Source organism: Peromyscus eremicus, chromosome 19 (assembly GCF_949786415.1).
Source record: "Peromyscus eremicus chromosome 19, PerEre_H2_v1, whole genome shotgun sequence".
In the NCBI taxonomy this organism is placed as follows: domain Eukaryota; kingdom Metazoa; phylum Chordata; class Mammalia; order Rodentia; family Cricetidae; genus Peromyscus; species Peromyscus eremicus.
The window spans coordinates 20,950,835-20,965,592 of record NC_081435.1 but is presented as its reverse complement, the minus strand read 5'-3'; the positions used below and the strand labels follow the sequence as shown (position 1 = coordinate 20,965,592).

Here is a 14,758-nt window from a genome sequence, read left to right as displayed (position 1 = left end):
CGTGTGTTCAAAAAACGCAAACAATACTTTTAGTACTACAAATTCTACTAGATTAAAATGTCATCTCCAATACTAAAAATACATCAACCACTTCCTTTTCATTTATGGTGTAAATGTGTTGTTGATTTTCTTTACATCATTTTCTCTATTTTAAAGAATAGTAAGGTATTTCAGAGGACATATGAAAAGTAACAATAGGTTTAACTCATGAATCTTTATTTTTATTGATCACTTACCTCTAAATCCTCCAATGTCGTGAATAACCTTAAATCTAACTATATGATTTAGGGCTGGGGAACAGCTCGGTGGTAGAGTGTCTGCTATCTAGCAAGTATGAACAACCCAGACTTAAATACACACACACACACACACACACACACACACACACACACACACACACACACACAGCTGGGCAGCACTCTAGAGGCAGAGGCAGACAGATCTCTGTTGAGTTTGAGGTCAACCTGGTCTACAGAGCAAGTTCCAAGACAGCCAAGGCTACACAGAGAAAACCCGTTTCAAAATAAACCATAAAAAAAAATAGGAAAGAAAAGAAAAAAAAATGAATTAAGAATTCATTTTTTCAGAATTTCAGAATTAAGCTGCGTGTGGTGGCATATGCCTGTAGTCCCAGCTACTTGGAAGGGTCAGACAGGAGGTTCCCTTGAGTTTGGAAGTTCTGGGCCACAGCACACTGTCGATCAGGTGTCAGCACTATATTTGGAATCACTACGATGACAGCCAGGGAGTAAAGGATCCCCAAGATGCTTAATGAAGGATGAACCAGCCCAGGTCAAGAAATGGAAAAATAAGCCAGACATGTCGATATATGCCTGTAATTCCAGCACCCAGAAAGCTGATAGATCTCCTTGAGTTTGAGGCCAGTCTGGTTTATACAGAGTTTGAAGACCTTGCCTTCAAAAGCAAGAATAAATCCAAAAACAGACAAACAAAAATAAAAAGCAAAAATAATTAAAAGTAGGGAGACTATTATGCAAGAAGCTAGAAACTTATTGAAAGGAATAGAACCAGGACCTCAGTGCAAAGTGAACTAACAGTGGACAAAAGCAATATCCTCAAATACAGTCAAAGGTCAACAAGACGACTCAGTGGATAAAGTCCATACCTCTAAGCCTGACAATCTGAGTTCAGACAAACATGGCGGAAGGACAAAACCAACTCTTCCAAGCTATCCTCAGACCTTCATATGTGCACCAAGGCATACACAAACACACACACACACACACTAAAATGTAAAAACAAGTAAAAATGTAGTAAAGGCTAGTTTAGTGGCAGTTTAATGACAAGGGCTGAGCTGCAGTATAGAATTTTCCATAGGGTAACTTGTCCAGGCAGCCATTCCTGATTCCCAGTTTAATAGAACAGCTATCCTTGGCTATTGCCAAACAACTGCTTTCTTAGCAAAGAGCAAATTGGAAAAACACCTTCAACAGAATAAGGCAACATAAAGCTTATAAAAATGTCACAATACAGACCATGATGGATGGAAAGGGGAATGAAGAAAAGGGAAAGAAAAGGCAATTCAACCTAAGAATAGAATAAACTAAAGCAATTCCACATCAGCCTATAACACACTCTCCTCACTACACGTACACAATGAGGTCTAGCCTCCAAGAAAACAGTGGCCCTAACTCCAAAAGAAAGATGAGATAACTAATCAATTTTACCAGTCAAAAGATGCTACTATTCAAATATAGGGTCGCTGGGAGGTGGTGGAGCACACCTTTGATTCCAGCACTGAAGAGGCAAAGGCAGGTGGAACTTTGTGAGTTCGAGGCCAGCCTGGTCTACAGAGTGAGTTCCAGGACAGCCAGGACTAGAGAGAGAGAACCCGTCTCAAAAAAAAAAAAAAAAAAAAAAAAAGAGGAGGAGGAGGAAGAAAGCAAATATAGGATCAACTGAGGATTACTACAAGTTTGAGAAAAGTTGAAGAGAAAGATCAAGACAAAGGAATAGGTTAAGAGGCTCTAAGAAGACTAAGGGGGAATATTAGAGTAGCCAAACAACATATGCTTCAATGGCTACATAAGAGCTTCAAGAGATCTGTCATTAAAATCAAACATACTTGGCTGAGGTGTAGCTCAGTGGTAGAGTACCTGCCTAGCATGCTTGAGGTCCTAGGTACCTTCACCAATATTGAAAAAAAGGAAGAGGTAATAAAAGACGTAGCAGAAGATTAAAACAGACCAGTAAGAAAAATCAAACTTGCAAAATAAAGATCATCAGATGTGCTGAGTAACAGATTCAACACTTGTCTCCTAAGAATACAGAGAAATGGAAACAAAGAAAAAAAATACTCAAATGGAATAAAGACTGCAAACTATAAAGGAGTCCAAGAAAGCTGAAGTTTGTATTCTTACCTAAACACACAAAAATAATAACTAAAAGTGCACAGAAGGGCTGGAGAGCTGATCTAGGTGAAGAGAACTTGCTGCTCTTCCAGGATTAGAGTTCAGGGCCCAGCACTTGGTCCCAGTTACTTGGCCAGCTCACACCAGCTGTAACTGCAGCTCCACGGGATCTAAGGCACTCTTCTGGCCACCAGGGGTACACACATATACACACACTTAAAAAAACAAGCATTTTTTCAAAGTGTGTGCAAATGCCCAAGGAAGCCAACCTACTCTACATACTAAGTACTAGGCCAGCTAGGGCTACCGAGTGAGACTCTTGTCTCAAAAATGAAAGCATGTAGGGGACAAATGAAGAGGCAAAAACCAGGAGGCTGAAACTAGTATCTAACTTCTTGTCAGGAAAACTGATAAAGATAGTTACCTTTAAATTTCTGAGGGAAGCCTGGCATGGTGACAAAGCCTTTAACACCAACATTTGGAAGGCAGAGGCAGGGAGAACTGGATCTCTGTGAGATTCCAGGTCAACATGGTCTGAACAGCCAGCTGAGGCCAGCCAGGGGCACATAATGAGACTATCTTAATAAACAAACAGAAACACTATATTTAATTCTCAAATAAAAACATATTTTACAAACTTAAAAATTTCTGAGGGAAAAGTTCTTCAAGAGTTTACACCCTACTGAAGAGAACGCTGAGCAGTTAAGAGCACCGGCTGCTCTTCTAGAGGAACTACGTTTGATTCCCAGTACTGGCATGATGGCTCACAACTGTCTATAACTCCAGCTCCTGTGGATCGAACGCCTTCTTCTGACCTACTTGGATATCAGGTATCCATGTAGGGATACACGCAGGCAAAACACTCATATACATTAAAATAAAAAATAACTAAAATAAAATAATTTCTTAAGATAAAATTTGCTCAAAATGCAAAACTGAAATTCTAAAATTTGAGGTTGGAGAGACAGGTGAGCAGTTAAGAACGCTGGTCTTGCAAAGGACCCTAGGTTGTTCCATTTGGTAGTTTATAACAGTCCATAACTCTAGTTCCAGGGAATCCAGTGTGTCCTCTTCTGGCCTCCATAGGCACCAGGGACACGCACAGTGTACTTAATATACATGCAGAAAAAACATTCATACTCATAAAAGTAAATAAATCCTAGGCCGGGCAGTGGTGGCACACGCCTTTAATCCCAGCACTGGGGAGGCAGATCTCTGTGAGTTCGAGGCCAGCCTGGTCTACAAAGTATGTTCCAGGACAGGCTCCAAAGCTACAGAGACACTCTGTCTCAAAAAACCAAAAAAAGAAAAGAGAAAACTACTAAAATTTGTAGAGGTGAAAGTTTTAACGACATTGAAAAAGACAACTAGGGCATGTGAGAAAGACTAAAGACAACTTAATTGTGACAGTCTCAATAGCTCATAAAATGAAAAGAGTCAAGAAAAAATTATCTCGAGCCAGAAAGAAGGCTCAGTGGGTAAAGGCACTTGCTGTAGAAATTTAATAACCCTGAGTTTGATCCCTGGAATCCACTGGAAAGAACCAACTTCCAAAAGCTGTCTGACCTCAATACATGCACACAATTCACACACACACACACCAGTAAAGTAACATTATTTAAAATAATGCAAAGATTATCTTAGCTTGACATTCCATCGACACAGCATTATCATTCCTCCGGTTTAATTACATTATTGTGTTCTGTGACTAATAGTGTCACTCTTAGTAGCAATGCTGTTTCTTGGTTTCCATTCCTTAGAATTTGTGTGTGGTGGGGGTGGGGTAGGGTGATGGGTGTGCACAGATGTGCTCCCACAACGTGGAGGCAGAGAATAATCTCGGCTGTTGTTCCCCAGGTGCTGTGGTCCCCACATTTCTCTTTATTTATCCACTTACTTACTTGTTTTTTTAAAGGCAGGGTCTCTCAGTGGCCTGAAACTCACTGGGTAGACTAGGTTGCCTGGCCAGCAAACCCAAGGGATCCACCTGTCTCCACCTCTAGAGTGATCCACCCCCCCCCACAACACACCCCAATGTGAGTTCTGGGGACTGAACTCAGGTCCTTATACCTGTGTGGCAAGCACCTGAACAACTGAGCTCTCTCCAGCCTGCACTTCTTAAAGTTTTAAATAAAGAGAGAGCAGACAATAGCTATTGTTGAAGAACAGAGCAAAATTTATTTAACATCTTTTATATAAAGGGAAACTAAAGGTAGAAAAGCAAAAGAAAAAAAAGACAATTAGGAGGAACAGATTTCCTCCAAAAAATTAATCATGAACAGAGATATACTGCCCAAAACTGGGACCAAAAATTTAAGATTTAAGACTATGTAAAGCAGGAGGATCTGAGTTTGAAGCCAGCTTGGTCTACAATGTGAGTTCCAGGACAGCCAGGGCTGCCTAAAACAACTAAAATTTCTTTCAACAAAATCAGGAGGCAGAGGCAGGGCTAGTGGGTGAGATCATTGAACTGATCACTTTTCAGAACAGAAAGAGACATACTATGCACCTTGTACTATTTTTATAATTAAAAAATGTTTAAAAATTGGAATACTGGGGCTGGAGATGGCTCAACAGTTAAGAGAACTTACTGTTTCTGTAGAGGATCTGAGTTGAGTTTGGTTCCTACATAGCAGCTCCAAACCTCCAAGGGCTTCTGTACACAAATGGGTACACATTCTCACACACACACACACACACACACACACACACACACACACACACACACACAAAATAAGTTTTTTTTAAACTGGTATATGGAAGAACTGAAGAGATGGCTCCGTGGTTTACAAGCACTTGATGTTCTTGTAGAGGACCTGGGCTTGGTTCCCAGCACCTACATGGTAGCTTACAACCATCTTTAACTAGTTCTAGGTGATCTGGGTGACCTGGTGTTCCACAAATGTATATATGTATATGCAGGCAAAGACTCATATACATAAAGATATTTTAATTAAATATGGAGATTTCCTAAAATAACTTTCTTAAATACCATTATTAATGACCTTTGAAGACAATTTATCTTCCCAAGTGTAAATGATCACACACAGTTACAAGGCTACCCTAAGGTTAAATTTCCATGAGCAGACACAAATATAAAAGTAAAAAGAAACTTAGAATAAAACTGTCTTAGCGAAGCCATGCAGGGTAGAGCATTACCTGTAACCTCAGCACTAGGGAGGCAGAGGCAGGAGGATCAGTGAAAGCTCCAGGTAACCATGGTCTATGTGCCATATCAACCAGAACTTTACAAAGCAAAATCTCTGCTTCTCCCATCCCGTTGCTTCTCCCACAAAAAAAACCAAACCAAACCAAACGAAAACCCCTTTGTCTTAGAAAATACATGGCTTTGGCTTTAACTCCAGAACATGAAACAGAGGTAGAAGAATCATGAGTTCGAGGAGTTCGAGGGTGGGGGGTGGGGGAGAGGAGAGGAGGGGGGTAGAAGCTATATGCTACAATGTTACTAAGCAGTCAAAGACTGAAAATAAATAAAGATGAGCATTAGATAGATGAACCTGAGATAGCCTATAGAAAGAAAACAAAGGGGACATGAGTATGTGTAATGAAACCTATTTTCTGAGGTAATTTTTTAAGTTTTTTTTTTATATTTGTATATGAATCCTGACAGCCTATAAAGAGAATAGAGCACATGAGTATGTGTAATGTAAAATACTTTCTGAAGTAATTAAAAAAAAAATTGGGAGTGGTTTTTTTTTGTTTGGTGTTTTTTGGTTTTTTTTGTTTTTTTTTTTGGTTTGTTTCTTTTTTCTGTTTCTCTGTGTTTCAGGGTTTCCCTGGGTAACCCTGGCCATCCTGTAGCTCCCTCTGTAGACCAGGCTAGTCTCAAACTCATCTGCTGACTCTACCTCCCAAGTGCTGGGATTAAAGGTGTCCACCAGCTCCACCAGGATGTTTTAAATTTTAAGGAGAAATCACTTCTACATTAATCCCACCCAGCTCTTTCCTAGCTCCCCACCCCTCCACTTCCCAAATACTGTTGTGTTTGAATGATCTACAACTCTCCATGTCTAACTTCCACTGGACGAATAAAACAGTACATCTGTTACCTTGCATGGCCATAGGGGGGGAAAATGCACCTTAGTACTGCACTTCGTCTTCACCTGGGTTGGTTAGGAAATGGAGCTGCTCATAAAACCAAATTACAAGTGCGATTCCACAGAGGTCAGTAATGTTATGTGTGCTGTTATTGTCATCAACTGTGATTTTCCCAACCTTACAGGACAAGACATGTCAACACCAAAGTAGATCCATTTAACCAGGTCGAATAAAAACCTCAAACAATATATACCAAAAGCAGGCATGAGTGATATGCTTGGTGTTTCCTCAAGACTGTATCAGAGATTATGCATCTTTTATGAGAAAAGCAAGCAGAAATCACATGATCAATGTGTCCCAGTGGAAAAGTGCTGGTTAACCAGGTATCTGTAACAGGGCTGTCTCTGTCTGGGGACCTGTGTGGTGTCAGAATGTGTAACAGTGTGGCTCTTCAGTCATGACAGTAAACATGAAACCAAAGTCAAAGCAGTGGGGCAGCAGGAAGGCCTCCCTCCACCCTCTTCTGTACTTGAGGAATGTTTTCCTGGGGCTGGAGAGATGGCTCAGTGACTAAGAGCACACTAACTGCTCTTGCAGAGGACTCAGGTTTAGCTCTCAGCACTCAGATCAGGCAGCTCACAACTGCCTGAAACTCTAGGTCCAGGAGATCCAACGGCCTCTGTTGGCACCTATAAACTCATGTAGGCACACATACAAACACATACATGAAAATAAATAAAACTTTGAAAAAAATATTTTCTTTCACTGCATAATCTTAGGAACACCAACAATAAAAGAAAGAAAGCAAAGAGTGATAGAGAAATAGGTTAGAAGGCAACAAAGGTCTTAATTCACAAATATTCATAATGGAGGATCTGGTTGTTCTGTTTGAGTTCTTATTTTTATTGAAATAGGACCTCACTTTGTAGCCCAGTGTAGGCCCAGTTGGCAAACTCACAGCAGTCCTCCTGCCTCAGCCTGCCAAGTCCTGGGATTATAGGCATGTACCTCAGCCACCACACCAACTGAAGTATTTCATTTTGACCATAATTAAAATGACTATTAAAAATGTTCAAAATAAGGGTCAATGATGTGGCTCAGTGAGGAAAAGTATTTGCTACCTAACAAACTGAGTCAGAATCCCAAAAATTGTTCACTAACCTCTATACCCCACTAACCTCTATACCCTATCAGCTGTACACACACACACACACACACACACACACACACACACACACACACACACACACAGAGAGAGAGAGAGAGAGAGAGAGAGAGAGAGAGAGAGAGAGAATATGATTTCTTTTATGTTCAAAAGGTACGGCAATAAGGCTTCATTGGTAGAATGCTGGATTCAATTCACAACACTGCATAAACTGGAAGTTCAAGATCATCCTGATACATAATGAATTTGGGGGTAGCCTGAGATATATGAAACCCTGACTTTAAAAAAAAGCTCAGCCGGGCGGTGGTGGCGCATGCCTTTAATCCCAGCACTCGTGAGGCAGAGCCAGGTGGATCTCTGTGAGTTCGAAGCCAGCCTGGGCTACAGAGTGAGTTCCAGGAAAGGCGCAAAGCTACACAGAGAAACCCTGTCTCGAAAAACAAAAAAAAACAAAAAACAAAAACCAAAAAAAAAAAAAAAGCTCAAAACTTGAAACTCAGGTTTCAAGATATTATAAACCTGTTAAAACACAGCAATGGAAAGAACATCCTGCTATAAATCTGTATAGTAAAACTCGGTATAATATCTCAATAAACAAGAATTTACCTACCTATAAGTTTAAAAAGTAGCTAATGGGTCAGGAAAGACTTAAAAATACATGCATTCAAAAAAAGGCCTGATGTGGCAGGGGAATCACAAGTATAAGGCTAGCCTGAATGACACTGTGAGACTGTCTCCCAAACAAACAAACAAACGCACACATGCTAGTGGACAATCAAACACAGTAACAATAAAGTTAGAGATGGGAAATGTAGGGAGTGAAATTTCCTAAAGTAAGCCCATAATTCTGACAGGAGGGAAAAGGTATGAAGATTAACATAAAAGAAAGTTTTTTAAAAGCCTCGAATGATAGCACACATCTTTAGTCCTAACTCTTGAGACAGAGGCAGGCAGATCTCTAGCCGGCCAAGATGTACCATCAACCCATTCTCAAAAGAAAAAAGTCATGTTATAGTTATGTGCATGTGGCTTATATACATTATCAATGATATATCTAAATGAGAATCACTATTGAAAACAGTATAATCACATGCTATCCTAACTCTCAACTCAATCTTTTCCCCTAAACAGATCTTTTACCTCCTCATCACTTCCAACCTCTTTTTTTTTTTTAAGATTTATTTATTTATAATGTATACAGAAGAGGGTGCCAGACCTCATTACAGATGGTTGTGAGCCACCATGTGGGTGCTGGGAATTGAACTCAGGACCTCTGGAAGAGCAGTCGGTGCTCTTAACCTCTGAGCCATCTCTCCAGCCCCAAACCTCTTCTTAAATCAGCTAAGATGTACATTCTTTTCCACACTCATGCTATGCCTTTTAGCATCTCCCCTTGATGTATCTGACATAAGCAACACACATGTGCTTGCTGACCTGCACTGTGTGCAGTGCTTTCTGTGAACGCCCAGGACCCTCAGATCGACCTAGTGAGGAAAGTATCATTAACTGTAATTTAGACCAAGAGACACAAGCTGCGAAGGCTACCCTACTAGCCAAGCCAGGATTGTTGGCCATAGCTGAATAATGTCTACAGTAAATCAAAGAGCTAAGAGCCCAGTGATGACTCAGTGGTTACAGTAACTGCTACATAAGCATGAGCAACGGAGTGTAGATCATCCCCAGAACCCACATACATGCCGAGAGTGTAGTGGCCCACCTGTGATTTCATTGCTCAGAAGGCAGAGATGGGGGCTCACTAGGGCAAGCTGGCTGGCCAGATGACAAGCTCTGGATTCAACCAAGACCCTGCCTCAATAAATGAAGCAGAGAGCCAACAAGAAAGACTCCTGATGTGAACTTCAGGCCTCCAGAGCATGTTCACTTGCACACAGGGACATATCCACAGAAGTGAACATGCATGCATGCACACATGAACACACTCTACAAACATATATACATGAAGTAAAAAGAAGAAAAAAAAAGTCAAGATTCCAATAAGCAAAAACTATGTACCTAGAATTCTGGAGCTGGTTGTAAGAAGCTCAACCATTATAAACAGCAATTACATTTTTTATTTTTTATTAATGGCATTCTTTTATATCTGGGAGAGGGCACACAAACATAACAACCAAATGTACATGGAAGTCAGAGGACGATTTCAGGTGTGTGTTTCTTCATCATTTGGGTCTTGAAAAATCAAACTAAGGTTGACATCAAGTTTGGCTGGCAAGACATTTATTTACCTGTTGAGACATCCTGTCAGTGCTGTTGCTGTATGGTACAGGTAGCAATACACCCAATAAGTTACTCTTCCTTTTTATTTATTTATTCATTTACTTATTTACTTACTTGTTTATTTATTTATTTATTTATTTATTTATTTATTTATTTATTTATTTATTTATTTATTTATTTTGAGGACGGGTTTGTTTTCCACACCTTATCCTCCTTTTCCAAGGAAACAATAGACAGACTAGGAGCAGACTAGCTCTCATCTGTTATACAAAGGATGTAAGTCAGTGTTTTGGCTTGATTTTTTTGAAATGAGATTTATCTATAAAGCCCAGGCTGTCCTTAAAACTCATTGCAAGCCTCCTTCTTCAGCCTCACAAGTACTGAGATTAAAATAACGCACTGTCACACATACAAACACACACGCACGCACGCGCGCCTGCACCTTCAGTGGATGGCAGGCATAGTTCAATGTTACATTTATCTATCATATGCAAGGTCCTCGATTGTCTCTCCAGCACTGTTAAAACTGAAACAAAAACCTAACTTGGACCAATCATTTTGTGTGAAATGACTTGTAGTCACAAGAAAGGCGGAGGCAGGAAGACCATGAGTTCAAGGTCAGCCTAAGTAACTTTACAAATTTCAGGCTGGCTTAAACTAAAGTTTTACATTTTTAAGTTTGTTCCACATAAATAATATTTAATTTTACTATGCTTCTGCATTCTAAATTAATTCTTTTGTTTCTAGGATCTGGAAAACAAAGAGTTCAGTACTTTATAATATTACTTTTTCTATGGGAAAATCTTCAACCAATGGTAGAAGTCATACTACTACTTTTTGAGGGTATGGCTGGGGGAGATTCCTTGGCTGGCCTGAAACTCACCAAATAAGCCAGGCTGACCTTGAACATAGATCCATATGCCTTCTGGCTAAAAATTATCACTTTTATAATCACCAAAATTACCTAGTTATATAGAAATAGCCTCCATCCTATCACACACCTATGCAGTGCTCATTTTAAAATACTGTGCAGAATTAAAATAAGATAGCATTTCTAGCCATCATTTGCACTGCTCCTGAGGATGTTAGTGCTAGCATTTGTGAACCCTGGGCTCCATCCCCAACAGGGCAAAACAAAACCAAAGACCAAAAAACTTTTTTTGCTTAGAGTCAATTTGATAGCTAACAGGGAATGTCACAATTAATATATTTTGTTACTTTAACAGTTCACACATCATCTTTAAGTCTTTGTTATTTACTGCTTCCTGTTAAGTTAGATTGGACATAAAATGAAAAACCGACTCTAGCCAACTGTAAAGACACAACTCAGGAAGTATTTACTAAGAGCTCATGTTTAGATAACAAGCTTAGTACACTCTACTTTTCTGCTTCCCTACTATCAAGAGACTAATCCAGGGAGCTATAGACGGCTCCACAGTTAAGAGGCACATGCTGTTCTTCCAGACCACCCAGGTTTTATTCCCAGCACCCACATGGCAGCTCACCATCACCTGGGTGGTGGTTTAAATGAGAAATGGCCCCCATAGGTTCAAGTCTGAATGCTGCTTGGTCCCCAGTTGTTAAAAGTGTGTTGGGAAGGATTAGAAGGTGAGGCCTAGACAGTAGACTTTAATTACACACTCGGGAGGCAGAGGCAGGTAAATCTCCGAGTTTGAGGCCAGCCTGGTCTACAGAGTTTTCCAGGACAGCAGGGCTACAAAAGAAACTTGGGGGCTGGGGAGAGGGGTAGTGCACACCTTTAATCCCAGCACTCGGGAGGCAGAGCCAGGACTATCTCTGTGAGTTCAAGGCCAGCCTGGTCTTCAGAGCAAGATCCAGGACAGGCACCTAAACTACACAGAGAAATCCTGTCTTGGGCAGAAGGGGGGGGGGGGGGGGATGAGGGAGACAGGGAGGGAGGGAGACAGGGAGGGTGGGTGGGTCTTGGTGGAGAAGGTGTGTCACTGGAGTGAAGGTTTTGTTTTGTTTTGGGGTTTTTTTTTTTTTTTTTTTTTTTTTGGAGCTGAGGATCAAACCCAGGGCCTTGCGCTAGGCAAGCGCTCTACCACTGAGCTAAATCCCCAACCCTGGAGTGAAGTTTTTAAAAGCCTAGGCCAGGCCCTGTCTCACCCCAACCCCCCCACCCCACCCCACCCCTGCCCCAAACACACACCCTCTACTCCAACCAATAATAAGATGTAGCTCTCAGCTACTACTTGAGCGCCATGCCTCCCTGCCTGCCTGCCTGCTGCCATGTTTCCACCATGCACTCACCCTCTGAAACTGTAAGACAGTTCCCAACTAAATGCTTTCTCTTATAAGTTGCCCTGGTCATGACGTCTAATCACAGCAAAACAAAAGTAACAAAGATAGCTTATAATTCCAGTTCCAGAAGACATGACACCCTCATCTGTTCTCCATTACACATGTGGTATACATATACTCATGTAGGCTCACACAAAAATAAAGAAAAAATATTTTAAAAGAGACTAATGATGGAAAACTCAGTTATTTATTTTTTAGGTTTATTTGCATTTTGAGACAACATCCCATGTAACCAAACTTACTTTGTAGCTTAAAATAACCTTGAACTCTGATCCTCCTGCTTCCCCTCCTGAGCACTGGTATTCAATGCATGCACTAGGATGCCTGGTTTACACAGTGCTCAGGATTGAACCCAATGCTTAGTATATGCTAGGCCAAGCACTCTGGCTCCTGGGCTCCATTCCCAGTTCCTACTGCCTGTGGAGGCCTGCTGGGAAGGCTGTAGTGCAAGGCCATTTTTGATGGCTGTAAGTGAGGTCCCTGGAACCAAAGAGAGCACACAGTTCTTCTTAAAACTGAAGGTGTTTATGCCCGAGAGGAAACAGAATTCTACTTGGGCAAGAGATGTTTTCATGTGTATAAAGCAAAAAAAAAAAACAAAAACAAAAACAAAAAACAGTGACTCTTGGAAGCAAACCAAACAAAACCAGAGTGATCTGGGGAAAAAGCAACTCGGGCCCATGGAAACAGTGGCATGATTCATGCCAAATTCCGAAGCAACCTTCCTGAAAAGGCCATTGGACACAGAATCCATGTGATGCTGTACCCTTCTCGGATTTAAACTAATGAAAAGTAAATAAATAAAAGTGTGGGGGGGGGGGGCGCCTGAGATCCTGGTGGTAGAAGCACATGACTCTAAAACCAGCACTTGGAAAGCAGAGGCAGGTGGATCTCTGAGTTTGAGCCCAGCTTGGTCTACAGAGCGAGTTTCAGGACAGCCATAGCCACACAAAGAAACCCCTCAACACCCCCAGGGGGAGGGAAGGAAATGGCTCAGAGGGTAAAGAGGCACTTGCTCCCAAGCCTGACACCTGAATTCGTTTCCCAGACCCAGTGACAGAGTAGGAGAGAATTGACTCCTATGGGTTTTCCTGTCTTCCCCAGTGTGCCGTGACATGCCACTAATATATGCTTTTCTGATTCAAGAGGGGAACTCTGGAAGACTTTGGTACACAGTATTTTCACATCAACACCATATTACCAAGTACTAAATAGCTCAGACGAAACATACTGAAAACTGTTAGGGTGCAAAAGCGTTTGCCATGCTGAGCAATCAATGGTGGTGCATGCCTTTAACCCCAGCACTCGAGAGGCAGATGCGGGTGAATCTCTGTGAGTCTGAGGGCAGCCTGGTCTACAAAACAAGTTCCAGGATAGATAGATAGATTAGATAGATTAGATAGATAGATAGATAGATAGATATAGATAGAGAGAGAGAGATAGATTAGATAGATATAGAGATAGATAGATAGATTAGATAGATTAGATAGATAGATAGATAGATAGATAGATAGATAGATATATAGAGAGAGAGAGAGATTAGATAGATATAGAGATAGATAGATAGATAGATAGATAGATAGATAGATAGATAGATAGGGAGGAGGGAGGGAGGAAGGGAAGAAGGGAGGAAAAGAAAAGTCTGCCTTAACTACTCAAATACCTAATTAGTAAGTTTGCTCTCAGAAGAATATAAAGGCAGAGAGAGAGAGAGAGAGAGAGAGAGAGAGAGAGAGAGAGAGAGAGAGAGAGAGAGAAGAAAGCCAAGCTAAGACTCACAGCCCTCTTCCCAGTCAGGGTCTTATGAAGCCAAGGATGGCCTCCAACTCCGTGTGCAGCCAAGGCTGACCTTGAATCTTCCTCCTCCAGGCATGAGCTCCCACACCCAGAGCTTCCTGCATACTGCGCAGGCAGCATTCTGTCCTGAGCTGCATCCCCTTCTCAATGTCATCTGTGCTCTTTCACGGAAGACTGCTGCTGGGAACTAACTCCAGTACCAGAAAAAGCAAACTAAGTGCCTGCCATTCAGTAAAACCCTGAAAGACATTTTTACTCTGCAAAAATCTCCTACTCTGCAATCAATGTTATTTTTGTTAACTATTAGTCATACCCAGACAAGAAATATAAAACTGAGGCTGGAGAGATGGCTCAGAGGTTAAGAACACTGGCTGTTCTTCCAAAGGTCCTGAGTTCAATTCCCAGCACCCACATGGTGGCTCACAATCTGTAATGAGATCTGGCTCCCTCTTCTGGCCTGCAGGGATACATGCAAACAGAACACTGTATACATAATAAGTAAATAAATCTTTAAAAAAGAAGTATAAAACTGAAAAAGCAAACTTAGAAAATTAAATAAATAACCAGTTTCAGTGACATAAAAGAAGCCTACTGCATAAGCGTGGATCCTGTCTGTCAGATATACTTTAGGGTTGGAAAGATGGCTTAGCAGTTCATAGTACTTGCTACTCTTTCAGAAGACCTGTGTTTTCTGGCATCCACATGGCAGAGGACCTGATACCCTCTTCTGGGCTCCATGGGCACCAAGTACACATATGATGCACAGACATATATACAGGCAAACACTCATACCCAAAAGACAGAT

At 41.2% G+C, this 14,758-nt stretch overlaps 1 protein-coding gene and 1 pseudogene across 3 annotated transcripts in view; one reads left to right on the top strand and one right to left on the bottom strand.

Annotated features, from left to right (window-relative positions):
- Wdr33 (WD repeat domain 33) overlaps positions 1–14,758 on the bottom strand; it is a 112,197-nt gene that overhangs the window by 44,913 nt on the left and 52,526 nt on the right. Inside the window, exon 8 of one of the 3 annotated variants that reach the window (XM_059246301.1) lies at positions 9,678–9,867. The exons of the other annotated variants lie outside the window; for them this stretch is intronic. Within the exon in view, the coding sequence (XP_059102284.1) occupies positions 9,836–9,867 (32 nt within the window). The 3' untranslated portion in view covers positions 9,678–9,835. Of the gene's footprint in view, positions 1–9,677; positions 9,868–14,758 lie in introns of those variants that run through there. 3 annotated transcript variants of the gene reach the window in all.
- Positions 10,644–12,937, top strand: LOC131896097 (large ribosomal subunit protein eL33-like; annotated as a pseudogene).